General features: G+C 55.0%; 1 protein-coding gene across 1 annotated transcript in view; it reads right to left on the reverse strand.

Moving 5' to 3' along the window:
• Positions 1–27530, reverse strand: part of TLL2 (tolloid like 2) — a 147101-nt gene that overhangs the window by 27371 nt on the left and 92200 nt on the right. The window contains exons 6-12 of the mRNA XM_027775252.1: positions 24775–24953; positions 23640–23745; positions 16356–16480; positions 13880–13995; positions 7527–7629; positions 6816–6884; positions 4749–4775 (exon numbers count right to left, since the gene is read on the reverse strand). Coding sequence (XP_027631053.1) covers positions 4749–4775; positions 6816–6884; positions 7527–7629; positions 13880–13995; positions 16356–16480; positions 23640–23745; positions 24775–24953 — 725 coding nt within the window. The remainder of the gene's footprint in view (positions 1–4748; positions 4776–6815; positions 6885–7526; positions 7630–13879; positions 13996–16355; positions 16481–23639; positions 23746–24774; positions 24954–27530) is intronic.

The raw sequence follows: 27530 nt of genomic DNA on the forward strand, positions 1-27530 counted from the left end.
TCCCCAGTCAGCCGGCTGCGGGCACCAATGCACACCCCGCAGCCAGGCTGACCCAGGAACTCATCCCCGACCTTCCGCCTGGACCCAGCTCTGCGGAGGCTGGGCTGCCCCTGAGCTGGCGGCTGGGCCCCGGGGTCTCAGCCCGGGGTCTTGATGATGCAAGATACAGAATGTCCTGAGACCCCAGGAAGGCACCTCCTACTGCGCACGGGCCTGCCCTCTGGGACCCTGGACAGCGGCCTTCCCAGCCAGACTTGCCACCAGAGAACACGCCACTCCAGAATCACATCTCGGCTCTTAAGTGTCACAAGCCGGTCGTGATTCTGAGATCTGGAAGTCTGCAGTCTGCTCACGGTGCAGCCCCCACCCTGCGGTCTTGGACAGACTCCGAGGATGGCCGGGCGAAGGCCTAGGGAGAGGAGACTGGGAGGGCACCATGGAGGCCTAGGAAGGGCGCCTACCACAACCTGTCCTGAGCCGAGATTCTGGGTGAAAGGATGACGAGACCCCAGGAGGGCTTAAGGATCTGAGAGAAGCAGAAACTGTGGCCCAGTCCTGGAGAGAGCTGCAGCGGCTCCCCACCTGTCAGAAGGGCCCTGTCCCCGCGGCTGGCCAGGACACACAGCCCTGAGACAGCCTTGCAGAGCTCCGCAGGCGGAGCATGGCATGAAGCGGACATGCTCCCGGGCTCCTGTGGAGGCTAAGGAAGTGACCTTCCCAGAGCGGAGGACACAGGAGCCACGGAACATCTCCTGGGCTTCCGGGGAGACGGGGACTGGGTTCTACTCTGAGCTGGCCGAGGGCTGAGACAAAGAGGAAGCACCACAGCTACTGACAGGGACAGAGGACTGCCCTTCAGGGACGAGGACATCCCCCTGCCCCGCCATCTCCCCACAGAAGGCCCCCCTGGAGGAAGAAAGCACACCTGCCTGGACCAAGTTCCGACCCAGCTGGGAGAGGGCTCCCTGCCAACTCCATGCTTTGTGAGACTCGGGAAGGTGATCTGCAATCCGGAGGAGAGGGAGGCCACCCCTGCCCAGCACAGATCACCCTGGTCCTCTCATTCTCAGTGCTACAGTGGGGCAGGAGACAGAGCACGGCCGGCAGGGTCCCTGTGGCCTGGACCCATGGCTCAGCCGAACACCTACTGTGGGAGTCACTCAGAGAACCTACTTAATAGAGGGGAATGGGGATTCCTGCTAACAGGTCTGCGTTTCTCTGGGGGATGATAAGGTGGTATAGTGGTTAAGGCGCTAGACTCCCACCTGGCCTACAATCTGAGCTCTGACCCTGGCGGCTTGCTCTCTCACTTTCTCTCTCTCTCTCTCTGCCTCTCTCTGGTGAGCACAAACAGCAAATTTAAAATAATAATAATGATAAATTAAATAATTCCTTAAAAATATATATATTCCTAAATTAATTGTGGTGGTTGCAAAACTGTGAGACCGCTAAAAACCCTGACTCTACCTGGTAAATTGTCTGGTGTGTGCACCTGCATGCATCTCGGTTTTATTTAGGTTCACGGGACACATACTTAGCAGGCAGTCTCATGGCCAGTGCTATCTTAGGCATGGACAAGTCACTAAAGCCACAGTTCCGCCTTATCCTTCTGAGAAGCGGGGGGAGCGGGCAGGCCTGGGGGAGGAATAGATGCCACCGTGGACGTCTTCGAGGGCCACGTGTGACAGGATTCCTTGGGGAGAAAAGAGGCCGCTAGTCTCCACGGCCTTCTGATTCTGGCAAGTTGAGTAGTAAGTAAGATGAGAGGGAACTTCTGCCAAGAATTTGGCAAGGAAAAAATCCATGAGAAGCCTATAAACGTTCAGTAATGGTTTTCTGGCACGGCCAATTAGTGTCAATTGGTTTTTGGAAAACGACACGCAAGCTCGGAGTACTGCTCACCAGCGAGGAGAGAGCAGGGCAGCGGGAAGAGGAGGCCGGCTCACCGGCTTCCTCGCTGGGAGGAATTCCGTCAGAGCTCAGCCTGAGTTCTGGGCCCAGTTTCTCATTGTAAAACCCACCTGTCACAGCCCCAGGGACTGTTTCCAAAAGAGAGAGCCATTCTCAGGGCCTCGAGGCCTACCCCAAGTGGAGGAGGCAGGGCCTGCTTCCACTGCAGCCACAGAACACCCCGCGCCGGTACCCGGGGAGGCAGGGCCTGCGGGGAAGTGACTCACTGCTTCAGCAGAGCTAGAATGGAAAACCAGTCGCAAATGCTGTGAGTTCTCTCCTACACCGCTTTCTCAGTCTGAGCGAGCGCCCTGTACTTCGTCCTCGCATTCTCTGGCATCCTCATTCTCTCCACGAAGGCTCTGGTAAAATCCCCCTTTCTACTGTCGAGGTCTATGCTGGCACCGCCCAAAGCACTTACACGAAGTCTCTCGTTCTTACCCCAGCGTCCCCCTAATTCGGTACTACAGTTCACTCCGTTTCAAAGATGAGAAACCGAGGGTCAGAGAAATTCAATCTCCGAGGTGTGAATGGAAGCAGGATTTGAACCTTGGCAGTCTGAGATTTAGAATTTCACCTTCACTACCACCTTCTTCACCATCGCCGCCCTCACCACCGCCACCGAGAAAAGGGTCGTCTGTCTGAGCTGCTGTTCCGAACGCCGCAAGGTTTTGGGTAGACATCGAGTCTGCTCTCTGGGCATGTGGACACCATCCGGCTCCCCAGCGTGGAAATGAGTACGTAGGAGTGGAGATCAAGGCTCCAGGCCGCCAGGCAACTCTGCGGCCACGCCAGGCCGGGCTGTGCGACTCACGCCACCTTTCCCGCTCATCTCGGGGCTGCCCCGCCCGGGGAGCCGCAGGAGCAGGGCCACACGACACTGATTGGCCAGACTGGCCTTTCTGAACTCCCCCCAGGTCAGGGAAAGGGGGAGAGAGGGCTTTTGTGTGCACCGTGGCGGTGGAGAATGCGCAAAGACAGTTCTGTGTACAAAAGCGCATTGTTAGAGGAATTCCCCGGGCAGGATCGGGACGGGTCCCACTTACAGGGCAGTGCCCAGATGACTGGACGAGCACTCTGGGCGCTCTGCACCTTCCTCCGCGCTCTCCTGCGTGAGCCTGCAACCGGAAAGCCAGTCGCACAACGTTCTCCATCCACGTCCCGTTCCCCTTCATTGCTCTCTAAAATCCTGGGTCCCCGACAGCCCCCGTCCAAGACCACGCAGGCTGGAGGGGAAGCAGACGCGGGCAAAGGTACGACGTTCTGGACTGAAACCTGGGTCCCGGATTCAGAGGCGTTTAATGAGGATATCAGGAAGAGGAAATGCAGATGAGGATACGACAAGTGGGCTCCGCAGGGAGCCATAAAGGGTTCATTCATAAAAAGTTATGTGTCCATTATGCCCGGATTTTCACACACTGCCCTGGGAAAAAAACGCGACGCACAGTTTTTCAGAGTGAGATGCATACTTTCACAATCCGCCCTAATCCGCTCTCCCCCCTGCCAAAGGGGCATTGACCTGCCTCCTCCCGGCAGATTTCACGGCACTGACCCCTCCCGGGGACCAGCTTGGCTGACACAATGCACTCGTTCCAAACACAAAAGTTCACTAACAACTGCGTTTGGGCACATCAGAGCGGGCCAGATAGTTGGCAAAGGAGAGCTTCTGCAGAGGAAGAATGCCGGCTGCCGGCACTCAGCCATGCCTGAGCTGCAGTACACACACACATACACACACACACGTGCACACACAAAGACACACGCACACAGATACATACACAGACACACACAGACACGTACACGCACACACAGAGACATGTACATGCACACAGACACATGCACACAGACACATACACAGACATGCACACACAGAGACACACACATGTACACACAAAGAGACACATATAGACACACACACAGACACACAGACATGCACACACAGAGACACACATGCACACGCACACACATGCACACAGATGTGCACATGTGCACACAGAGACACACACATGCACACAGACACACACATGCACACACAGACATGCACATACACACAGACACACATGCACACAGAGACACATACAGATATGCACAAACACAGATATGCACATGCATATGCACACAGACACGTACACAGACACACACACAGGCACGTACACACACAGACACACACATGCACATCACAAGGCACATACACAGACACACAGACATGTACACATGCAGACACACACATGCACACACAGACACACACAGACACACACACAGACATGCACATGCACACACAGAGACACATACACACACAGGCACGCACATGCACACAGACAGACACACACATGCACATGCACACAGGCACATACAGACACACAGACATGCACACACACAGAGACATGTACATACACACAGACACACACATGCACACACAGACACATACACAGACACACACAGACACACACACACAGACATGCACATGCACACACAGAGACACATGCACACACAGGCACGCACATGCACACAGACACACACACAGACACGTACACAGTTATGCACACACGCACACAGACACGCACGTGCATATGCACAGAAACATGTACACAGACACACACACAGACACACACATGCACACAGACACACGCAAACACAGACACACAGAGAGACATGCACACACAGAGATACACACATGCATATGCACACGTACACGGACACACAGACACACACATGCACACACAGAGACACATAGCCATGTGCACACGGACATGCACATACACACAGACACAGGCACACAGACACAGATGTGTGCACACATGCATATGCTGCAAAGTATGACCTCCCTCAAACTCCAAACAGAACAGAACACACACACACACACACATGCACCATCCCCTCCAACAACAAATGACCAAAGTCCCATCTCATTCAGGAAAGTGTCGCCAGAGATGCCAGGCTCTGTGGTGAGAAAATTCTTGTTTCAAGTCCAAGAAAAGGAGCTGCTGGAACTCTCTGCCGGGGCCTGCTCTCAGGGACGTGCTCGGCCCTCTCTGGGAGACTTCAGTAACAGAGAGCTTCCTCCTCCAGAGCCTTTAAATCTACCCACTCCCGGGAAGGGGCAGGGCTGCCAGGTTTAGTACACTTGAATTTCAGATAAACAACGAATAATGTATTTTGTCTGGCCACCCTGAGGGTGCAGAGACCTGGCAGACACCTCTGCCCGTCACCAGGACATCTGAATTCTGTCTGACCTCAGCCTTGAGCTGGCTGTGTGGCCTTGGAAGGTGAGCCCACACGGAGGAGCTTGGCTTTGTCGTGAGGTGTGGGATGACTCTAAGGTCCTGTCAGGTCGAGGGGTCTATGGTTCCATGTTCTCATAAAAAGCATCTCATGTAGCTCCTTTTACCATTTCAATCACGAAATAATACCCAGGTGCATTCTTAGAAAAGATTCGAACCATCAAGAAGTATTTGAAGCGAGGCTGCCCACACGACCACACTGCCTGTCTCGGAGGTTAGCCCTCGACAGCGGGACGGCACCCTTGCAGTGCCCTCGGCGTGTCTGATGTTAGACAGGGGCGTGAGCACTCACAGGAGCATTTGCAGGTGGTGGGCTCAGCCCTGACCACAGCACCAGGATCCACCTGTCTGGTCTCCCGGGAATTTGTACTCAGAAATCTCCCAGGTGATGCTGGTGCCCAGCTTGGGACCCTGTGGCACCAGGAACTCAGGTCTTTTTGCCACACACGCAGTGCTGCCCATGGAGCCATGCCTCCCTCTGGCTGTGGGCACATGCCATGCCTGCTCCGATCAGGCAGAGGCTGGCCCAGGGCAGGTAGCCCTGCCCTGCCCTGGTGGCATGACCCACTGCCCTGCAGTGCGCACTCTCTGGCCTGTGCTTAGCCTGGAGCCATTTTCTGACTCACCTAACCAGACTGCTGACCAGTGGCTGATTCCTCCCAATGGGGCCTGGTGTTCCCATTCAGAGTCTGCCCTGGCTGCTCCCCCACCCTGGATCACCAGGGGACACAACTTCCTACCTGTTTGGACCTCCAGGAATGGAGACTCAGGGCCCTCTGAACCACCTCTGTGGCGGCTAACCACTGGGACCGCTACTCACAGGGACACTTCATACCCACCAGGCCCTTGAGTCGAGCCAGGACTCGGTCTGGGAGTGAAGCTCCCAGCTCAGCCCTCTTCTTTGCTGTCACCATCTCAGTCACTGCCCCAGTGGCAGCTCATTGTCATCTGCAGCCTCATCAGGACTGTCCCATCTATGTGAAGATATGCCAGGGACAAGGCTGTCACCGAGAACTGACAGGAGCCCACCTGTGGACCAGGCTAAGAACAAGGGCAGTGGCTCTCAGCTGAGACCCCTCCACCCGGCTTCCTGTCAATCTGCTTCTCTCGCCAGCTCCACCATGGCACCCTGCCCAGGCCAGTGAGTCCCACAGTCAGCTCGCAGGACACGAAGCCAGCGTCTATATGCAAGGTTTGTCTCCCCTGGTCGTCCACGGAGAGGTCCCTTCCGGCCACTGCTCGTGACCCAGCCTCTCCCTTACAGCGCTGCCCACCGCCCATCACTCAAAGGGCCAAGCTACCGTTTCACAAATGAGTTCATGCCCCGTCCACGTCACAAAAACAGCGGCCATCATCTCCGAACAACTAGACCACACAGCCCAGCCGGGGACAACGGCACAAACGTGTAAAAGCTAGTCCAGCATCCTGACAAACAGTGTGTGATTTGTAAGTTTACTCGGTATTTACATTGTAGATCACAAACTGCTTTCTTGTGGTTGAATTCACGGTGCACCTTATTTTAAGAAATTTTATTTGGAAGCATGCTGGGCAGGATCCTCGGTGTTCCATCCCTACACTCCCTACCTGCCTGCATTACGCTGTTACTCTCATCTCTGCATGGCTTATCCTCGAAGGCATCTGAGTTTGGACTACCTGCATAGTGTGAGGGGGCTTCGAAAGGTCTAGGTAAAAACGAAATTAAAATAGGTGCTAATTTTGATGCAAAAGTGTTTTGAACTCCATACAGCTTTCTCATAATATTTATTTTCCATGAACTTTTTAAAGATACCTCCCCCACATAGACTATCAGGTCATGTTTGTCCAGAATGAACGGCTGCTCGTATTAAATGTATTTTTAAGTCGGAGCAGAACCCTGCTGCGCATTCTGTTTTGTGACATACTCTTTTCTATGCAACAGTCTGCTCTTTCTGTAGCAGTAAGTAGCCACCTCTACCTTGATTATTAAAGGCTTGAAAGTTTTCCACTGAAAAGATGGATCATAATTTATTCAGCTCACCCCTACTGTCCAGCATTTAAACTGCTTTCAATTTTCCCCGCTTCACTGCTCCTCCCTGTAGCTAGGGCTTTGCACACTTCCTTAATTAGTTCCCTAGGATCAATTCCAAGACGTGGAATTGCTGGGTCAAAGGGCGTTCCCAGTTCTAAAAGCTTTGAACATGTGTAGCCAAATGGAGTGCCCAGACTTTTACAATGACACAGGCCCTGGAGAGCTTCCTGTGAGCGTGGGGACAGACCCTTGCCAGCGGCAGCCCAGGCTGTCTGCAGTGGACTCACCCAGCAGGGGGGCTTTCCTCCAGTAGCCGTCCCGGACCTCCACGTAGTCGTACCAACACAGGCGGCTTTTGAACAGGTCCATGGATGTGAAGTTCAGGACTATCTGTAAGAGGGACCAGAAAGAGCGTGTGGGCAGCGAGGCCTGAGGAGCTGTGAAAGGTGCATCTGCGTCACACCATTCTCACGTACGGTCTCGTCCACAGCTTTCGGACCCCAGCAGGCAAGTCTCCTCAAAACACACAGCAAACCTCGGGACGGTCCATAATCAACCGTAAGCAGGATGGGGAGTCACCAGAAGGACACGGGTCCTTTGACTCTGTCTGGGGATCACGTGCGCCTTTGAAGTCACCAGTTGGTTTATAGAAAGCAAGGTGCGTTAGAAAGACGGCCCAGGGCGCGCTGAGACGGGGTCCGGAAGGCGGCGAGGGGTCAAGGAAGCTCAGAGATACGAAAAGATCTTATGACATTTTCAATCACGCCGAAGGGCCGGGGTTAGCCTGCGTGCATCTGCGCGCTCCCTGCCCGATGTCCACCTGCTGTGGCCTCGCTCTTCTGAGGTGCAGTGTGTCTGACAGCCACCACACCGTGCACGCACCCTCCACTCATCCCACCGTCGCTTCTGACCAGCTGCTGTGCCAGTCTGTGGGCCAACGGAGATGAAAAAGTCGGGAAGACAGGGTGCTTCTTCCTTTTAGGGAGCTCAGGGAATAGGGTGTGTCAAGACAATGAGACTATGACGGGGGTAAACGTTAAGAATGGAACTGTCTTCTTTACAAGCCAAATGATGTATAGCGATCAAATGTTTAAAATGATAATTCCTGGGACTGGCAGATGGCGTAATGGCTATGTCGCTGAACTCCCATGTAGTCGACCGCGGTTCGAGTCCCAACCTGGTGGCTTAAACTCACACGGGGCGCATGTGCGTGCGTGTCCAAGATCCCGAGAGGACAATGGAGAAGGGATTGTGGTGTGGCCATCCCCCCTCGGGGGGTGATTTCTCGCTTTCTGTCTCTCTGTCTACTTCCTTGTTTCTGGCAAGCGCACATGCCCTATAACAAAAACCTTTCCAAAAACAAATAATAAAATGGAATTTTAAAACATAAATAGTTGCATTAAAATAAAAAGAGTGGAACAGTCAGAAAGAGCATTTTGGGGGACCAGCAGTTAGCGTAATGGTTATGTTGCTGGACTCCCATGTAGTCGACCGCAGTTCACGTCCCGGACCCGGTGGCTTAAAACTCACACCAGGCGCGTGTGCGTGCGTGCCCAAGATCCCAAGAGGAGAATGAAGGAGAAGGGAATGCAGCATGGTCATCCCCCCTGGGGCGTGATTTCTTGCTTTCTATCTCTCTGTCTCTCTCTGTCTGGCGAGTGCATGTGCCCTATAGTAAAAACCTCTCCAAAAAAAAAAAGAGCATTTTGGAACTCCCAAGAAGGGAGGAGGAGGTTCTGCCTGCTGATACTGGAGAGGTGTCTGAGGTGGCGTGTACCTCCAGGGACGAGGTGCCGAGTGGGCAGAGAGGTCGGGCTGGGGGCTGAGGAGCAAGCGCTGTTTGGGGACCTGTGCCGGAGCCCAGCGTGGTCGCGCGTGCCTGCAATGAGCAGGTGGGAGAGGCAGAGATGGAGCCAGGCTGGGGAGCTGGGTGGTGCGGAGGGGGCTGGGAATGAAGGCCTCTCTTCTGGACGCTGAGGCGTGTCGGCAGTTGCATCTCTGCCCAAGCTGGTTAGCACTTGCTGGAGGGCCTGGGCCTCGCCCAGGGAGCTGCACCATCAACTGCCTGGTCCCCGAGCAGCCCTCCAGTTCGGGCGCCCTGGCAGCTGGCCCAGAGCAGAGTTCATGTGTCCCCTTGGTCCTGACCTCTCCATGTGTGTGCACACGTGTGTGTGTATGCACCTATGATGCATGTGTGGGCTACACTGAGAAGCAAGCCTCGCTCAGCATGCCCTGCCCCCTCCCTTCCCAGCTCTTCCTGCTCTGCAGCCCTGCCCCTGCCCCCACCCCTGCCCAGCCCCTGCACCTCCCCTATTCCTCTCCCCCCTCCAGGACCTCGCTCTCACCAGCTCTCTCTCTCTCCATTTCTTTTATATTCAAACAGCCCCAGGGGCTCTCATAGCTTCCTTCCTTCCTTCCTTCCTTCCTTCCTTCTTTTCAAATTGCTGCTACAGGGCAGGAACACTTGTCTCTCTTGACAGAGAGATTTGGGAAGGGGGCTGGCCGGCCACACGGCAATCCCGCCAGCTCTATCCTTCCTTCGGGATTTTGGGCACACACCCACATGTGCCCAGTGTGATTTTCAAGCCACCAGGTCCAGGCCTTGAACAGTGCAGTGGACCATGTGGGAGCCATTGCCTTCACCATACACCACTGGCAAGACACTCAATAGCTCAGCAAACCTCAGGCTGCAGGGTGCAGGACATCAGTGGCAGGGCCGTCCCAGCCCTGTCACCTGTCCTTGTTCCCGGCCTCCCCCCAGCCGGTCCTTAGGTTTCCACCACCCTGGCCCGTCCTCAGCACTGCCCTCGCTCCTGGCTGCCTCCCCCGACCCCACTAAGGGCACCTCCAGACAAAACCTTTCCCTCCTGGCTTCTCTGGCTGGGGAGACGCCAACGCCCCGGTCCCCAGGCCAGACCCACCTTTTCAGCACCCACGGGGTGGTTCTTCTCACCCGACACCTGTGCCCCTTCCTGCCTGTGCTCCCAGCCCTCAGCCCGTCCTGGTGCCCTCTGCAGAATGACGTGGACCCTCCCTGCTGTGCCCTGTCCACTCTGCACACGAGGCCTCTAGGTCAGCCTCCCACTACGTCTCGGGGTCACCGGTCCCTCCCGTGCCGAGGACTCCCGTGGCGCCCTGTGCCTGCTCCCGACATTCAGCTCCCTGCTAGCCCTCCACCCTGTGTTCCCTGTCTCCTCGACTGCGGGATGGCCTGTGTTAAGGAGCCCTCCCTGGCCAGCTCGAGGGCCCACTCACCGCCCCAGGTCCTGCCCAGGTGGACGCCGTCTTTGCGTCTTTGACACCCCTGCTCTCTCACACGACCATTAGAGCCTGGCAGATCTGGGTCTGCCTCGCAGCCCGCCCTCCCCAGCAGTGGAGCTGGGGGAAACGTGGGCCTCCAGGACCTGCAGCTTCCTCATCTGTACACGGTCTGCACGCCATTCGGGCCGGCGGCCGACTGAGAGAGACTGCTGTGGCGTGTGCAGCCTTAGGCCTGACACATAAAGAGGACTCCAGAAACGGGGGCATCAGGCAACACGCCACACCGGCTTGTGCTCAGCGCCCCACACTGACGGCTCTTCCCAGTTCGCCTACGTGGCCGGCGCCGAGAAAGCCCACCGTTCTGTGGACCGATCCCACCCTGTGTCCACTTAGTATCTCAGGATAAGCGGCGTCTTCTACAAAGCCTTGTGGTTAGGAGAGGAAGGGTCAGAACCAGGAAATGACAGGCCAGCTCACCTCCCACGGTGGAGGGTGAGTGTGTCTGAGTGAGAGAGAGATGTCACTCTTCTTCCTAATTAGACTCATGGCTTTCAAGTCTACTTCACACTAGAATCACACTGGATGGGGCCGGCAGGTGGCGTAGTGGTTACGGCACTGGATTCCACATGGTCACTTGTGATTCAAGACCCAGATCCGGCACTTTGAAACGCACGCTGGGCACATATGTGTGTATGCCCAAAATCGCAGGAGAAGGGGTTGTAGTATGGCCATCCCCCCACTCCCGGGAGGCGATTTCTCACTTTCCTTCTCATTGTCTCTCTCTTTCTGGTGAGGGCAAGTGTCCTAGGACAAAAACATTTAAAACAATCACCTTGGAAGCTTAAAAACGAAAAGAAAAAGAAACTCTTACCAAGCAAACGCCCCTTACAGTAACTCAGGCTCCCTGGGAGTAAGGGGGGGTTACCCAAACTAAACTTGAAGTCTCTTAAACAGGGATGCATTTTACTCCCCGCCCTAGCCCCACGGGCTTGCACCAGATGACAGAGCTCGGCGACACCTGTGAGCTGCTTCCATAAGAATTCTCAGCCTCTGCTTTCTTAAATGATCGGAAGGAAATGTTAGTACAACTTCCTGGGTCACACGTTCGGGGAATCGGGGAATTATCCAGGCTAAGGATTTTAAGCACGCTAGTGACCTCAAGGCCATAGGGGAAGAGGTGACGATCACGAGGCGACACTAGAATCGATCCAGTTTGCTGAGTCCTGGCGTCTCTGGGGAGTGCTGGCTGAAGCAGAAGTGGAGATAATTGGTGCGAGGAGTTTCGGGGCGATGTCCTCCCTGCCCCTGTTAGCACCGACAATCCCGGCGGCGCCGCAATCTGGGGACCACCAGGCCCCTCCTCTCCCTCCTCACTCCTGCCTTCCTCCTGTCAGTGCTTCTAGCAGGCTCAGGGACATCACCTCCATCTAAGGCAGATGCAAGATGACAATGGCAGTGTCTGAAAGCTTAGACCAAAGCTGTGTGTGTGTATACACACACTTGTGTGCACACGTGTAAGTGTGTAAATGCGTGCTCAAATGCTTATCTACTAGCCTGTCCCTTTGGGGCAATAATATAAGATGATGGGGCCCAGCAGATGGAGTAATGGTTACGTTGCTGGACTCTCATGTAGTCGACAGCAGTTCGAGTCCTGGACCTGGTGGGCTAAAACTCACACTGGGTGCATGTGCGTGCATGTCCAAAATGTTAAGAGGAGATGGAGGAGAAGGGATTGCAGCATGGCCATCCCACCTCGGGTGATTTCTTGCTTTCTGTCTCTCTGTCTCTCTGGCGAGGGCACACACCCTATAGCAAAAACCTCTCAAAAATAAATGAAGATGCCAAGATGACGGCCAGGCATCCAGGCCCTCAGAGTCCAGAACCTAGGTTTAAATTCCAACTTGGGGACAGACGTAGCCTTTGGGAAGTCCACTTCCTACCGCAGGAAGCTGATGTGAGGGTTACATGGGACGATTCACATAATGGGCTGAGCACAGCACCCAGCCCGAGAAACTCACAGTGGCTCCTGGCCACTTCGCTCCAGTTATCACAAGAAGCTTATCTTGACATTTAGAGAGAGAGTTCTTAGGGGTTATGAATGAGAACTACCTAAAGGTTAGCTACAAGCAACCTGAGGTTTTCCAGCACACCCCACGGCCACCGCCAGCTGCCTGTGTTTCACCCAGCCTCGCAGCCCTCCACGCCTCCATTCGGCAGGTCCGTGTCGTGCGACACTCTGCCGTGGCCACGGGGGTGCAGGGTGCTGGCCTGAAGAGCCTCTGGTCTCAGTGAGCTTCGCGTGTGGGAAAGGAATGGATAAACCAGCCGCCACAACACTGGGAAGCCAGAGCAGCGGCGTGATGACGGGCAGCTCCGGGAACACAGGTGGCGTCGGTGGCCCAGACCCAGGGGCGGGAGAGCGCTGCTCCAAGACAGCGGCATCCGGTCTGGGGGAGCCCGACGGACACGTGCAGAGAGACGTGAGGCAGAAAGGTCAGTTTTGACACGAGGGCCCTGGTTCCTAATCCTACATCTTGCTTTGAACTTGGGTAAATTCTGTAATGTCTGAGCTCCAATTCCGTGACCACATGATGGGTATAAAAGTATGCTCCTGCCGGGTTCAGACCAGGGTAAGAGGCGCGCTAGGCCTAGGCTCAGCTCCAGAGGGCCATAGGGTATCCAGGGCCAGGGGAGCGTGTCCACCCAGGGCTCGCTCAGCCCCAGACCACACTCCAGGGACACGGGACCCCAGAATTCCCGTCCGAACAACAGCAGAGAGACCTGAACCCACTTCCAGGGCGTGGAAGGGCTTCTCCCCTGGATCCATTCCCTGAGGGTGGACCTGGCCAGTGTGCACCCCGGGGGCAGCCGAGGAGCACCCGTTCGCAAGGCAGGAGGGGAGACACTCCAGAGTACATAGGCTGGGGTGTCAACGTGGACGCTCCTGAGGCCCTGGGAGGTAAGAGGGGGGCTGGGGAAGAGAGGCTGGCCATGGGTTGGGGCCACCTCTCCCAGGGGTTGCCGCCTTCCAGAGTGGCACTAAAGATGAAAGGCAGTTCTAAATAGGATCCCTGCCCCCACAGCAGTGACACGGTGTAGTCATCAAGACAGAGGACAGCACCTCCTCCTGCTCACAGACCGCCAGCCTGACTGGAACAGCCCGGGACACTGACGGCGTGCCGGGCCTCCGTCTGCAGGGATGAGGCTGATCGAGAAGCCCAGAGACAACGAATGGAAAGCAAACAGCAAGGAGCCTGGCGCATAGGCGGCCCCACCCACCCCACCCGGGAACAAACAGCGGGCGGCCCCACAATTCCAAGGAGCATCCTCCCACCTCACCCACCTCCAGGGCTGAGCCACTCCCAGGGGCCCCACCTACCTTCTCCCCTGGAGTGACGGAGATCCTCCAGACGCAGTGGGAGTAGGAAGGGTAGCCGTTGGGGAAGCCGGGTGCAGAGAAGTTTCCTGTGGTGTCCTGCAGGGTCTCTCCGCACGCTGCACAAACACGATAGCCGTGGTGCGTGGTGCTGGCCGAGCCGCCCGCTCCCGGCTGAGCCGCCCGCTCCCTCGTGGGCCCGCAGACCAAACGCACCCTTCACCAGCCCGCGCTCTCGGCACACACTGGCGGGAGGCGTGCCAGGCAGACGGGCGTTTTCCCAGCTAACAGAAGCACAAGCAGGGTCTGGGCCCCCGAAGGAGCACCCCAGGGGTTCTTCTGCTTCTGGCCTGAGCGTGGCCTCGAGCTGGTTTGCATTTCAGCTCTCTGGCTCAGGCTGTGTGGCCATGGGGGCGTCCCTCAGCACTGCTGAGCCCAAGTTCTCCGATCTGTAAAGGGGCAGGCCCGCCTCAGAGGGCTCAGGAAATCATCCGTGTTAGGTGGAACGCATCGGCTCAGCGCTGGCACGCGGCGAGTGCTCCGTCTGCAGCACCCATTATACTTGCTAAGGGGACCTGTGTCCAAGCGTTCGGAACGTGCGCGTCAGAGAGAGAACAGACACGCTCTGGAACTTCCTAGGCTGTTGGTTTGGATCTTGCCTCTTTTCTCTGCTCCCCACCTCTGGAAGAACTACCAAATCGACCAGAGAACCACCACAGAAATGCAGAGGCCCAGGGAGCTGAACGAGGCGAGAGGAATTACTCTACCCCAGGATGTGTGAGGGTGGCCTGGGTAGGAGTGGAGAGCAATCTTTCTGTACGTGAAAACCATGTCCCCTGGTTCGTCCTCCGAACAGAAGGCACCTGTCTGAATACTGGCAAACTTCAGGGTTTGTACCTCCCTGACCCCAGGGATTCAGGCCCCAAGGATGAAAACACAGGACTGCTAAACACCGCTCCCCCGCTGACTTGGGGGGCCATCCCTGAAGTACGGGGAACAAAGCATCCTTAGCATCTTTTCCGTGTGCGTGTGCATGTGTGTGCGTGTGTGTTAGGTTTGCGCGGCTTTTCCTACGAGCAGCCAACCCCTGCCTGGCAACTGCCCTGGCTCTCAGTACTACTGGAACCCACTCGGAAGTCCTTTTCTGGAGCTGCAGGAAGGGGTATGTGGAAGCGCCCATCAGCAGCCTCAGGAAATCCTGGGTATCGGGCCTTCGCTATCACGTTACCGAACAACTGCCAGGCATCACGAGGATTAGGTCGGGCAGGCAGCGCCCCCGAGGTTCCGCAGAAATTAGTTCAGAATCATTATTAGCACTCTGAGAACAGACCCGTGACTGTGTGGCTCCCTGGTATTTACCAGCTGCCACGAATCCTCCTGGCAAGTAAGCGGCAGATACATTATAACTAAATCAACTCCACGGCATTTCTCCCGGGACTGCTATAAGGTTTCCCTTTAAATCCAGCGAGGTCATACGATATGTGTGTCCTGGATTCCAGCCCTGACGTGCCCCCAGATGGCTAAGGGCCGGGTGGGCACAGCTCCGAGAGTTCAGGCAGGAGCGAGCCCCACGCCGCCCTCCGCAAGCCCGATGGTCCTGCCTAGAAGGGCTGGTGACCGCAGAGATTTTTCAGGGTGGCCCCGTTCACATATTCCGCCCCATGATGGAACTCTGTCTGCCTGGGGTTTGGAAAGGGCCGCTGGTCCTATTGGGAAGGGAACTTCCTTCTGTCCTCCCCAATCACTGAAGTCAGTGGTAGTCTCGGGCCGTGACCAGTGCTGTGGGTGGGAGTCCAGCGGCTTAAAGGGGCCCCGGGAGCACTCCCCAGGACGGCAGAGCGTCTGTGCGGGCTGAGGAGGTGGAAGGCAAAGAGGGAGGGCACTTCCGAACTGGCAGAGGAACAGACGCTTGCTCCAACCTCAATGCACTGTCCAGTCTTCAGCGGGAGGCTGCCGGCCACTGGTCACCGCTGTGGTGGCTAAGACAGCCCGAGACCTCAGCTGTAGCGGAGGCCGCCTCTGCCCTATCTGTTCCAGAAACAGGCTCCTGCCCTCCCCAAACCTGCTCCCTCATCCCCAGTCTTCCTGCAGAGCCTCCCTTGGCCCTGTTTTGCTAAACCCATATCACCGAGTGCCCAAGAAAGGGCGGGAGTTCTTACTGTTGTGGGGGCACCTGCGTTGGACCCTGTTTGTCCTCACCCCACTTTCTTCTCCTCTTATAGTGGGGCACTCCCAGGAAGACCAAAGCCTCCCACAAGTTCAGCTCTGGGCTCCAAGGCCCACGATCCGCTCCACTACCTGCCAGCGTTGCACCCTTTCTGCTCCTACACCGCTGGCACGCCCACCAGGACGTGGGAAATCGCGGTGGCCACGGCCAGCAAGCTGTTTTCCCAGCACAAAGGGGGGGGGGCTGCGCAAACCGCAGCTGAGCTGTGCCCTGGGGCTGGCGGGGAGGTGCCGGGCGCCCGGCCGCGGTTACCTGGACACTTGTACAGCTTCCTGGCTTGAGCTATGTCTCCCTGACTGAGCCGCACGCGCTGGCCGATGGGTGGCCTGACGCCATTGTCGTCTCGCCGCGGGAGGATGGTGTCTAAGAAAACTCCTCTAGGAGAGAAAAAGAGAGAAACGTCCAGGCCATCAGGTTGCCCCTGCTGGGGTTACGGTACTGTTTCCTTGCCCCTGCCCCGCCTCCCCAGGCCGCAGGACTGAGGCTCCCTGCTCCTGCGCCCTGGGCTTTCCTACTCAGGTTCCAGTGGGCAGAAGGACTCCGCCAAGCTGAAAAATGTGTCCTGGCGCAGTCGTCCGGGGCCTTCCTTACTGGGTATGCTGAGAAATTCCATCAGGCCAGGTTCGGGCCGCACCCTGCACAGCTGCAGGGAGCCGCGCGCCCACAGCGTCAGTGGCGCCCCCTGGAGGAGAGCGCTGGGCGCGCCGTGCACAGCTCGGTCCTGAGCCCCCTGGGCCCTCCTGGAACTAACCGGTGAGGAGCAGGGGCCCGCCAGCAGGGGCAGGGGGGTGAGCTCCTGATAGGGAAGTGAGGTCAGCGAGGAGAATGAGGAGCAGCTGTTAGAGCCCTGCCTAGAGCCTTCTGCTGCCGGCGAGCTCCAGCAGGCCCCCTCCCCGTCCTGGGCCTCAGTTTACTCTCTGAACAAGAGGTCGGCCCAGCGGTCACGGCAGCCGGCTAGCACCGCTCCTTATCCTACTCCTGACGTCAGTGAGGTCTAAAAGGAAAGTTTTACTTCTAAAAAGGACAAGTGGAAACCAGGGCATCCCACCCAACAACGGCCCTTTCACGCCTCCCTGCGGTGGGCACAGCCCAGCCCCGTCCCAGCCCCGCCTGCCGCCGGGCTGCTGCCAGCTCTGCCTGCCCTCCTCTGCCTGCCCTCCTCTGTCTGGCGCTGATCCTGGAGAGAGTGGCCTTCCCTCCACCCGCTCTCCTCACGTACACCCTGGAGACAAGGCCTTCCTGCTCTCCTTCACCTGGTCACCTCTCATTCAGTCCTCAACCCAACGCACACCGCCGCCCTCACCTCTTGACCTCGGCAATCGGTTCAGCCTTCCCCTGCCCTCCCTCCTCACTCTCCTCCCTCCCTCCTCACTCACCTCTCCTGGTCTGGGGCGCTGATCTCTGAGCAGAGAGGGAGGGTCCCCTTCTGCCTCCCCCTTAAACAAAGCCCCTCTTTTCTGCCCTCCCGCTCTGCCCACTTGCCCCACGCCTCACTCCCTCCTCTGGGCTTTAACCACCATCTCCAGGTGCTCGGCTAAGTGTTTTCCCAGAACCCTCTGCGGAGCCCAGATGCCCGGTGACCCTCCATTGGGCTGTCCTGTGGGCCTCTCATACCCAGCACACCCAGAACCAAATCCACTCCGTTCCTGGCCTGCCCGTTCCTGCCCCTGTCTCATGAGACTGGCCCCCTTGGCTGCTCCCTGTCCCTCGCACCCTCTTGTGAGAACCCATAACTGGTCCCGTCCATTGCACCTCTATGGGCTCCCTGAACGCAGGCCTGCTTCCCGCTCCCAGAGCACTCCCTCCTGGATCCTTACCGTCAGCTTCCATCTTTTTCTAAGGGCCTGTGTGCTCACCAGGCAGCAAGACAGCAAGCGCACCCCGCAATGGGGCACAGCCGTGCTGCAATCCTTTCTCCTCCATTCTTCCTTCATGTCCACACACACACGTCGGGGCCAGAGACTCGAACCCTGGTGGATCGTGCGGGGTCCAGTTTTGTAACCACTAAGTGAAAAGGCTGGCCCATCTGAACTGGCAAAATCCCAAAAGGAGAAGAAGGGATTGCAGCACGACCATGCCCCATGGGAGGGTGCTTTCTTGTTTTCCCTCTATCCTCCTTTCTCTCTGGAAAGTGTACACAACCTCTAGAAAATATATTTTTTAAAAAAAAAAGAAAGAAAAAGAGAAACATTTGCAATATCAAAAAGTTAGAAATAATCTAAATATTTATTAAGAGGAGAATGGAAAAATAAACTTTAACACACTCTAACACATTACTTATGTTGAATAATATGTGGCTATTAAAAGAAGATATTCTTGTACTAAAGATGTGGGCTTGTGCCCTCTGTTTAGAACCCGCCACTGGCTTCCGATGGACCGGTGCTGGCTCTCCACGGCTTCTGCTTCTACTTTCCTCTCCGGCCACGTGTCCTGACGTTTCCGCCCACTCACCATCTTGAGCAACACTGAGCACTTCCTAGGCCCCGCACATGCCGTGGCATGCAGAGTCTGGTTTCCGCATCACCAGGTCCTTGAAGATGGGAGCCGAGGGACCAGCAGTTAGCATTAAAGGCTATGTCGCTGGACTCCCATGTAGTCAACCGTGGTTTAAGTCCCAGACCCGCTGGCTTAAACTCACACCGGGCGCGTGTGCGTGCGTACCCAAGATCCCGACAAGAGAATGAAGGAGAAGGGGTCGCAGCATGGCCATCCCCTCTGGGGGGTGATTTCTCGCTTTCTGTCTCTCTGTCTCTGTCTTTCTGGTGAGCGCACGCGCCCTATAGCAAAAACCTCTCAAAAAGAAAAAAAATGGGAGCCGAGCAAACCTCGAGAAATGTTTCTTGAATTAAGCTATGCAGCCAAGATGGGTTGCTGTCTTCAGAAAGTTTAGCTAAATAGCCTACATCGAAAAGAAAACACAGCATAAAGACATTACCTACCAGCGGCGTGATCTGTCTCCTCCCCCTTTCTTTCAGGAACTCGTGTCCCTCAACTCTGTGCTACCTAGGAAAACATGTATTTCCTCCTGGCCTCGCCCCTCTGTTTTCTGTTTCTGCCTATTCTTTTTTTCCCCTATTTCTTTCTTTCTTAAAGAAAAAATAATTATTAATTTAATTGCATTTATTATTATTATTTAAAAAAAAAACTGTTACAGGGCATGTGTGCTCACCAGAGAGAGACAGAGAGAAAGAGAGAGAGAGAAAGAGAGAAAGCAAACCACCATGTGGAACTCGAACTGCAGTCAGCCACGTGGGAGTCCAGCACCCTAACCACCACGCCCCTGCTGACTTCTGTTTCTATATTCTTTCATTCCAATGTTAGCACGCAAGACTCTTCATCCTCCGCCGACTCCCCTTTTAGCATCCCTCTATTGGACGTTTAAGCCTCTGACCTGCCTTTCTCTAAGTCCCATTGCCTCATATCTGGGTCCATAGCCCTCTTGAGCAATGTTAGCAGAATCCTTGGTTGCCTTGACGTCCCCAAACTTCAGCCACACGTGATGGCTCTTCATAAAATTCGAAATTCAATCACCTGCTGGTCTCCGACTGGCACTTTGCCTAACACAGCGCGTGTCCATCTGTAATTACACGGGGGCTCCCACGGCTTCCCAGCGGGCCAGGCGGTGCAGTAACGCAGCTGGACCCCTGGGAAAGGCCCTGGCTTGTGTCCGGGGACCTCCCTGAGTATTCCAGGTCCACAAACATGTCTGCGGACCGGCTGAGACTGGCCGTCGATCAAGAAGACACTGTGGGAGAGCCCTCCCTCTCTCACTCTTTCTTCCTCTCTCTGATGGAAAAATAATTAGCCTCGCTCGCCCTTTCTTCCTCTCTCTGATGGAAAAATAATTAATAAGCTTTGTTTTAAAGTTCAAAGAAAAATGAAATGAAAATACGATTCTATTTTGGTGTAAAAGTGTTGAAATCCATGCACGGTTTGTTTGTAACACACACTCTCCGTGAACTTTTTGAAGACCCGCCTATCTCCGGTCCCCAGGAGCTGGGCAGCATAAACAGAAGGACTGCTCCGATCTCCGGGCAGCAGGGCTGGCTGACTGCTGATGGCCGGCAGGTTGCCGGGGAACCTGGTGTGGAGAGACCGTGCTCATAGGACCCTGCTGTGCCAGGCCTGGCTGGGCACTCTGAGCTGCACCCCCTCATTTAGTCCTCACAACCCCCCAGGGGCCCATTATCACAAGATTCCTGCTCTGAGGTGAGAAAACTCAGCCTGCAGGTACAGTGGCTTGCCCAGGGCAGGGAACCAGTGGTGGAGAGCCAGCTCCGGACCTTGGCAGGCCTGGACACCAGGCCTGGACACCCACCGCCCAGATACCTTCCCCTTCCAGCTGTTTCCTGCTGCCCAGGGACCAGTAGACCTTCGGGTGCATCAAATGACAGGTGAGAACACCGGAGACCTCAGACCCCAAACTGCAGAAGGGTAGCGGCTCTCCGTCGGAGGCTCTCCGGTGCTGGGCCTCCCTGCTCGCATGCCCCTGAGCTGCTGGCAAGGTGGGCACCAAGGAGCCCCGAGCGCCGTCCCAGGGCGAAGTGCTGTAAGGACAGTCCTTCCCCCTTCTGGGCAGGACAGCTCAGAGCACCGCCATGAACATTCTGCTAAACTAAGGGTGTGCAGACACCCGGGGGAAAGCCGTCAGCTCCGAGTTCTGCAGAGATGGCCTGGACCCGTCCCCCCCGCCCCAGGGGGACGGCCATACCGCGATCCCTTCTCCTCCATTCTCCTCTCGAGATCTTGAGCATACACACACACGCTCCTGGCATGAGTTTTAAGCCTCTGGGTCTGGACTCGAACCGCGGTCAATGACGTGGGAGTCCAGTGACGTAACCTCTCTGCCATTGTTCGTCCCGTGAGTTGCTACTTTAAGTCGCTAAGGTTGGGGAGTGAATTACTCTGCAGCAATAGAACACTCAGCAGAGCCGGGCAGTGGGGCAGCAGTAATGAGACCCACATGGGAACGGCCCGGGTTCATGTCCCAGGCCTTCCCTGAGCACGCCAGGTGCACATGTGCTGCCAGTCCAGACTGGAGGGGGCCGGGGCAGCCCACAGAGGGAAGGCCCTGCTGGGGCTGCTGATTGACGGTCCAGACTGGAGGGGGCCAGGGCAGCCCACAGTGGGAAGGCCCTGCTGGGGCTGCTGATTTATAAAAACAAGGAAAGAAATGCTGGTGTCAGGAGATCCTCTGCCTGCGATCCTGAGCTACCCTCTGACCTCAGAGTTATGAGCAGTAACCAGCATGGAGCAGGCTCCGGGAGGCAGGGCGGCTCCTGCACCCTCGGCGCCTCCAGATTCTCCTCAACGAAGTGACCCCACATTTGTGGGTATGAAGAGTCGGAAATTCCTCCCTTCGGGGGCCCAGCGGTTGGTGTAACGGTTACGTCACTGGACTCTCACAGTCAGCCACGATTCAACTCCCGGAACCAGTGACTTGAAACTCACGCTGGGCACGTGTGTGTGTGTGTGTGTGTGTCTGTGTGTGCAAATCCTAACTCCTGAGAAGAGAATGGAGGAGGGATGGCAGCATGGCCATCCCTCCAGGGAGTGATTTCTCACTTTTTGTCTCAGTCTCTCTCTGTCTTTCTGGAGAGTACACATGCTCTACAGCAAAAATTCTCTCTTTCTATCTCTCTGTCTCTCTTTGTCTCTCCAGTGAGCACATGCACCCTATAGCAAAAATCTCTCAAAAAAAAGAAAGAAAGAAAGAAAGAAAGAAAGAAAGAAAGAAAAAGGAAAGCAATACGAAGAGTTGTGAGAGCTGCAAGACAAGGACAAAGGACAGGCTTCTCACTGGGGCCAGCAGGACCCTCTATGCGGTACCCTACAATACCTGGGGTGACGGGTGGGCCTGGTTATTCCCTGCACATTCCAGCCCGGACCCCGCATGTGAGCGTTCCCCTCTCACGTCCGCAGTGACGGTTCATCCCTGCCGTGGCTTCCAAGGACTCCCCACACACAGCCTCGGTTCCGGCCTGGACGAGCCTCTCTCCTCTGATGCCAGCTTCGGGTTTCCTGCAGGGCGGTGACTGAGACCGCACCTGTGAAACCCTCACCCATCTAGAAACTGCAGCGTGGAAGGCTCACGCTGGAAGGTACTCAGAGAACGCCAGGAAACAGCCCATGGAGGTGGGGCCTTAGCCAGTATGGGGTCGCCTTTCGGTACTCTCTGCCTCCCTCGGTGGCCGCTCACGGGAGACGGAGACTAGGACTGTCTTCCGACTCTGCACTGTCCTTACACTGTGCTGCCCCTGGGTGCCGCTTGGACACGCTACCAAAGTTGACGGATTCAACAAGACTCCACCCATCGGAGCGCTGAGGGCTCCGGCCTGGGAGCAGGAGAGAGGTCCTGACTCTCCCGTGTGTGTCCCCGAGATCTCGGGGTGCAGAGGTTCAGGGTCCTCTCCCATGTCTCTTCAGAAGGAAGCACTCAACAGCCTCACCTACGAACCAAGGAGCCCTTGAGAACGTGGTTTCCTCTCATCTTCATGTACACGGAGACCCACGAAACTGTTTCCCTTTTTGCCATGACTGCTGGGAAGCACAGGGCAGGATCTGCTGCTCATCTCAACAAAGCACACCCGGCCTTCGGGCACACACCTCGGGTACGGAATTTATTACAGGCTCCAAGTTAGCCCTCTCCCCTCATCCCACCCCCTCCCTTCCCCCAGATTCTTTACCTATTTGTTTTTCCTTGTCTCATGTACATAATGGAAGTTACCTCAAATCTTTTTGGGGGGAGGAATTCTTAAACAATCAAACGAATATCTGGATTTAAGAGGAAAATGAAAAGGTCGCAAGAGAAAAACATTAGTACTGGGTGCCTCCTTCAACTCCAGGCGGGAAGACTTTCAAAACTGGAAGTCGTTGGGGAAACGCCTACATGCCGCAGGACGCTCCGATGTCCAGCAGAGCAACCTCACAGCGGCTCAGCCGTTCATCGGCACAGACGCTGTCAGTAACGGGCCAGCCCTCCCCGGGTACACCAGCTCCCACCACCAGTGGCCTGCAGGCAGGAGACTGGAACCCCGTTCTCACTCTGCCCCAGCTCCCCGTGCACCCTCCGATTGGCCGGAGCCTCATTTTCTTCCCCTTATAAATGAATCCGAGGATTTATGGCCCTCCCAGCCCTAACGGCCTAGCTGCCAATAAAGCAGCCCTCTGCCAAACAGGTGAGCACCATCACAGTTCCTCAAGGACATGCTTTGGGAGAGCCCCTCGCCGGCTGGAAATTTCACACAGAGTCTCTCAGTTATTATCCCGCCGACCTCTCGGTAGTTTCCCCTTTCCAGTTTGCTGCCCGTGACATTAGGGCATGATGGAATGCCAGCTTCATGATGGGATTCAATCTTATTAGCAGGGCCCTGATGAGATTGTATTTCACGGCAGCCCAGAGGCCACTGTATTTCAAGGACAGACAGGCCAGCCGTGCTAGGAGCACGAGGAGACCAGCTCCGGGAGCTGCAGGAGCCCGAGCCGAGCCTGCGGCAGGGCTGTAAAACACGGACGAGGCGTCGCAGCGACTCTGACCTTGAGAAGGTGTTCCTGGCGTAGTGCATGATGCTGTCGAAGTCGTACGTCTCTCCCAGGGAGCTCACTTCCCCTGCTTCCATCTTCAGGAAGTTGTACTCCTGACCTGCACGGAACGCTCTGTGAAGGTCTTTGGAAACCCAGCAGGCACCTGACAGGGGTGGAGGGTGGAGTGCCCACAGCGACTTCCCAGGGTCCTCACCCCAGCCGCCCCGGCAGGGCCGATGCCCAATGCCCGTTCTTGCTGCTCTCAAAGGCTGGAAATCTGAGACTCGCAGCCTGCCCCAGGTTCTCTCAACCCCACCACCCAACACCCCTCCCAAATGCCACTTGAACTTTGCAAACAATTCATAGTTATCCATCTGTTTGCCCAAAAATTGCAAGACAAGAAATCTCTGACTTTGGAGTTTAAAAACAAACAAAGCAAAATAAACGAAAGAAAGAAACCAAACCAGTGAGGTTCCGTTCCAAAGGCTTCACACCGCAGGCTCTCAAAGCAGGCGTAAAGGCGATCATATTACTGAACCAGTTACTTTGGGGTTCCATATGAACTTGTGTATCAAATTATTAAACATAAGATCATTTTTAGAAAATCTGGACTTCGTATTTGCCTCGGGACAGATCAATATTGGCTATTAGGATATGCAGATAGTTTTTGCCTAAGTCTGACTATGGGCGAAATCCTTCTGGGACAAACACCGTTTTTACACATATTTGTGTCCTGATTGTATTTTAGTTTCAAAAATAAGTGTTGCCTAACTCAGCCAAAATGATGCAAAGGCAGCTAAGAGAACTCCGTGTTTGTCTATGGCTTCTCACTTCTGGTGCCACGATGGTGCTCTGGTCCATTCTAGCAGCTAAGAGAACTTCGTGTTTGTCTATGGCCTCTCAGCTCTGGTGCCACGATGGTGCTCTGGTCCATTCTGTCCCCTTTAGGACACGGAAGGACTTCATGGGTCTTTACAACATGGAAAATTATTTCGCTTCTGCTCTAACCTGCAAGCTATGGCAGGCGACCTCCTAGGAAGGCCACAGCTGGACGGCGGCAGGGCTGGTGACAAAACACCTACATGGTAGGGTCCCTGCCTCCCAGCATGCTCTTCGCTCCCTCCTGGCTCCCTTTCTGGCCCCTTACCTGGCTGGATGTTTTCTCTGATGATGGTGACGTGCTGGTCTCTGTCTGGCCGGGTGTGCTCATGCCAGAACCCCACCACATGGCCCAGTTCGTGGGCCACGATGCCAAACTTGTCGCAGTTCTTCCCGATGGATATGGCCTGTGGGCCTCCTCCTCGGCGCCCGACGTAGGAACAGCAGCTGGACAATTGCAGCAACACCCGGGTCAGCGGGGCAGGAACAGCAGCAGCAAAGGGCAGTCCCCACCCTGTGTGTGTGGGTGTGTGCAGGTGTCCAAGAGAAACGGACTTCAGAGGTGAAAGTGCCCAGTGCAGACATCCCCTCCGTACATGATCCTTGGCCTTTTTCGGTCCATAGAGGGTCCTCCTGAGAATCTGAAGAAAGAGATGGCCTCGTGATCCTTGGCCTTTTTTGGTCCATAGAGGGTCCTCCTGAGAATCTGAGGAAAGAGATGGCCTCCCTTCCCCCACCCCGTCAAGGTGCCCCGTCTCTGCGGAGAAGAGACTGGGAAAGAGAGCACACGCCTTGGTACCGTGAACCGAGGAGCCTCAGAAAGACCGCCTTCTGCGCACATTTAGTTTTTCAAATAATATATACTCATTATTCGAATATAGAGAGATACAAAAAGAAATCAAAATAGCTCGTGATCCCCCTATCCACATAAACTCTATCGGACATTTAACAAAAGACACGACCACATTACAGAAGATAAAGATATTAGGCCGCTTGCCCCATGTCCAGTTGCTGTATCCAATAACCATTGCTAACAGATTCCTGGGTGTCTGCTAGAGAATTTTAGTATAGATGTATATAGAGATCAATAGATCTATTTATTTAGACCTCTGTATACAACCAACGTTTAAATTACAGAATACACTATGTACATTGGTTTTCATCTTGCCTTTTTTAGTCCTCAACTTAGAGACCTTTTCCTATCAGAATGTATAGACTTCATTCTTTTCAAAGCAAGAGTATTCCACTTACTTTGTAGTACTTTTTTTTTTTTTGTAGATTGTTTTTGCCATGAGCTCACTGGAGCTCACTGGAGAGAGACAGAGAGAGGGGGAATGTGGGAAATCCCTCTCAGGCGGGGAGCCGGGGGATGGATGGTCTTCTTACAATCCCTCACTCTTCACTCTCTCCTCAGGAGTTTGGGTAGGCATGCACACTCATCTGGCATGTTTTCCAAGCTGCCAGGTCTAGGACTCGAACCACAGAGTCAGCCATGTGGGATCTAGTACCTCAACCATCACGTCACCTGCTGGCCCCATAGTATCCATTTTTTTAATAATACTAACATGTATTTCATCAGTCTCCTGGTAAGGTCCCTTTAGGCTGACTCGGTTTTTGTTGCTTAAACAAAGCCACAGAGGTAAGGAGAACATACAAACGAAAATGAATAAATGACGATAAGAAAAAATAAAACAGAAATGTCTGGACTCATACTTGATCGTGGTAGGGTAAATCCCCAGCAATGGGATTATGGATAAAAGGGTATGTATATTTGAAACCTGGATCCATATCATCAAAGCACACTATCAAAGTGTTATTTCTAGAGAACCAGCAGTTAGCGTAATGGCTATGTCGCTGGACTCCCACGTAGTCGACCGCAGTTCGTGTCCCGGACCCGGTGGCTTAAAACTCACGCCGGGCACGTGTGCGTGCGTGCCCAAGATCCCGAGAGGAGAATGGAGGAGAAGGGATTGCGGCGTGACCATCCCCCCTGGGGGGTGATTTCTCGCTTTCTGTCTCTATGTCTCTCTCTGTCTGTCTGGCAAGCACACGCGCCCTATAGCAAAAACCTCTCCCCCCCCCAAAAAAAAAGAAAAAAACCCACAACTTTAAATAACTAGCTGATCATATGTATCTTCAGTTTGTTCCCAATTCTAACAAAAATGCTGCTGGGATTGTCATCAATAAAAAAAGATGTTGGCTTTTGATTTGGAATGTACATTTAGATGTGTGTATAAATATAGGAAAATATACATGGTATATAGTTTTTAATTTGGGGTGTATTCTTGATACCTATTCCTGTGTTACCTGGGTACCTTTTGTTCCCTTCTTTTTTAAGAGAGAAGTGAGGTTTTTATTTTGTGGCTTTGTTTTTCAAGTTTTTGCTATAGGGCGCGTGTGCTTGCCAGACAGACAGAGAGAGACATAGAGACAGAAAGCGAGAAATCACCCCCCAGGGGGGATGGTCACGCCGCAATCCCTTCTCCTCCACCTCCTCTTGGGATCTGGGGCATGCATGCACACACGCCTGGCATGATTTTTCAATGCCGACTGCCGTTGGCTATGTGGGGACCCAGCGCCTTAACCACCACGTCACCTGCTGGCCTGAGAGGTGGGATTTTTAGGAAGAGCCACGTCATGATCCTCCTGCCCATCCCACAGCCACCTAGGGCTACACACAGACAGACACCTGCCCGGGCTGCGTAGGCGTGTGGGGGAACTGAGCCTGGGTCTCTCATGTGGCTCCACTCCCTGGCAGTGGCACCCTCCTGCTTTTGCCATGACTGGGCCCGCAGCTACTTCATAAAACAAAACGTGCTCGCTGAATAGTGCAGATGCTCTTCCACGTCTGCTGAGCTCGGAATTCAGCTTCTTTCCCTGAACCTGTCAGTCACCTGAACAGGTTTTCTAATGCTGACGTCGATGTGAACTCAGACGAACCTCCTCTTCCCTTCTACCGCTGAATAACACTTAAGTAATGACCATTAGTATGTGAGACGAGTCTATAATGTTCTCTTCTTGGTT

This window comes from Tupaia chinensis, unplaced genomic scaffold (genome assembly GCF_000334495.1).
Source record: "Tupaia chinensis unplaced genomic scaffold, TupChi_1.0 Scaffold000539_1, whole genome shotgun sequence".
In the NCBI taxonomy this organism is placed as follows: Eukaryota; Metazoa; Chordata; class Mammalia; order Scandentia; family Tupaiidae; genus Tupaia; species Tupaia belangeri.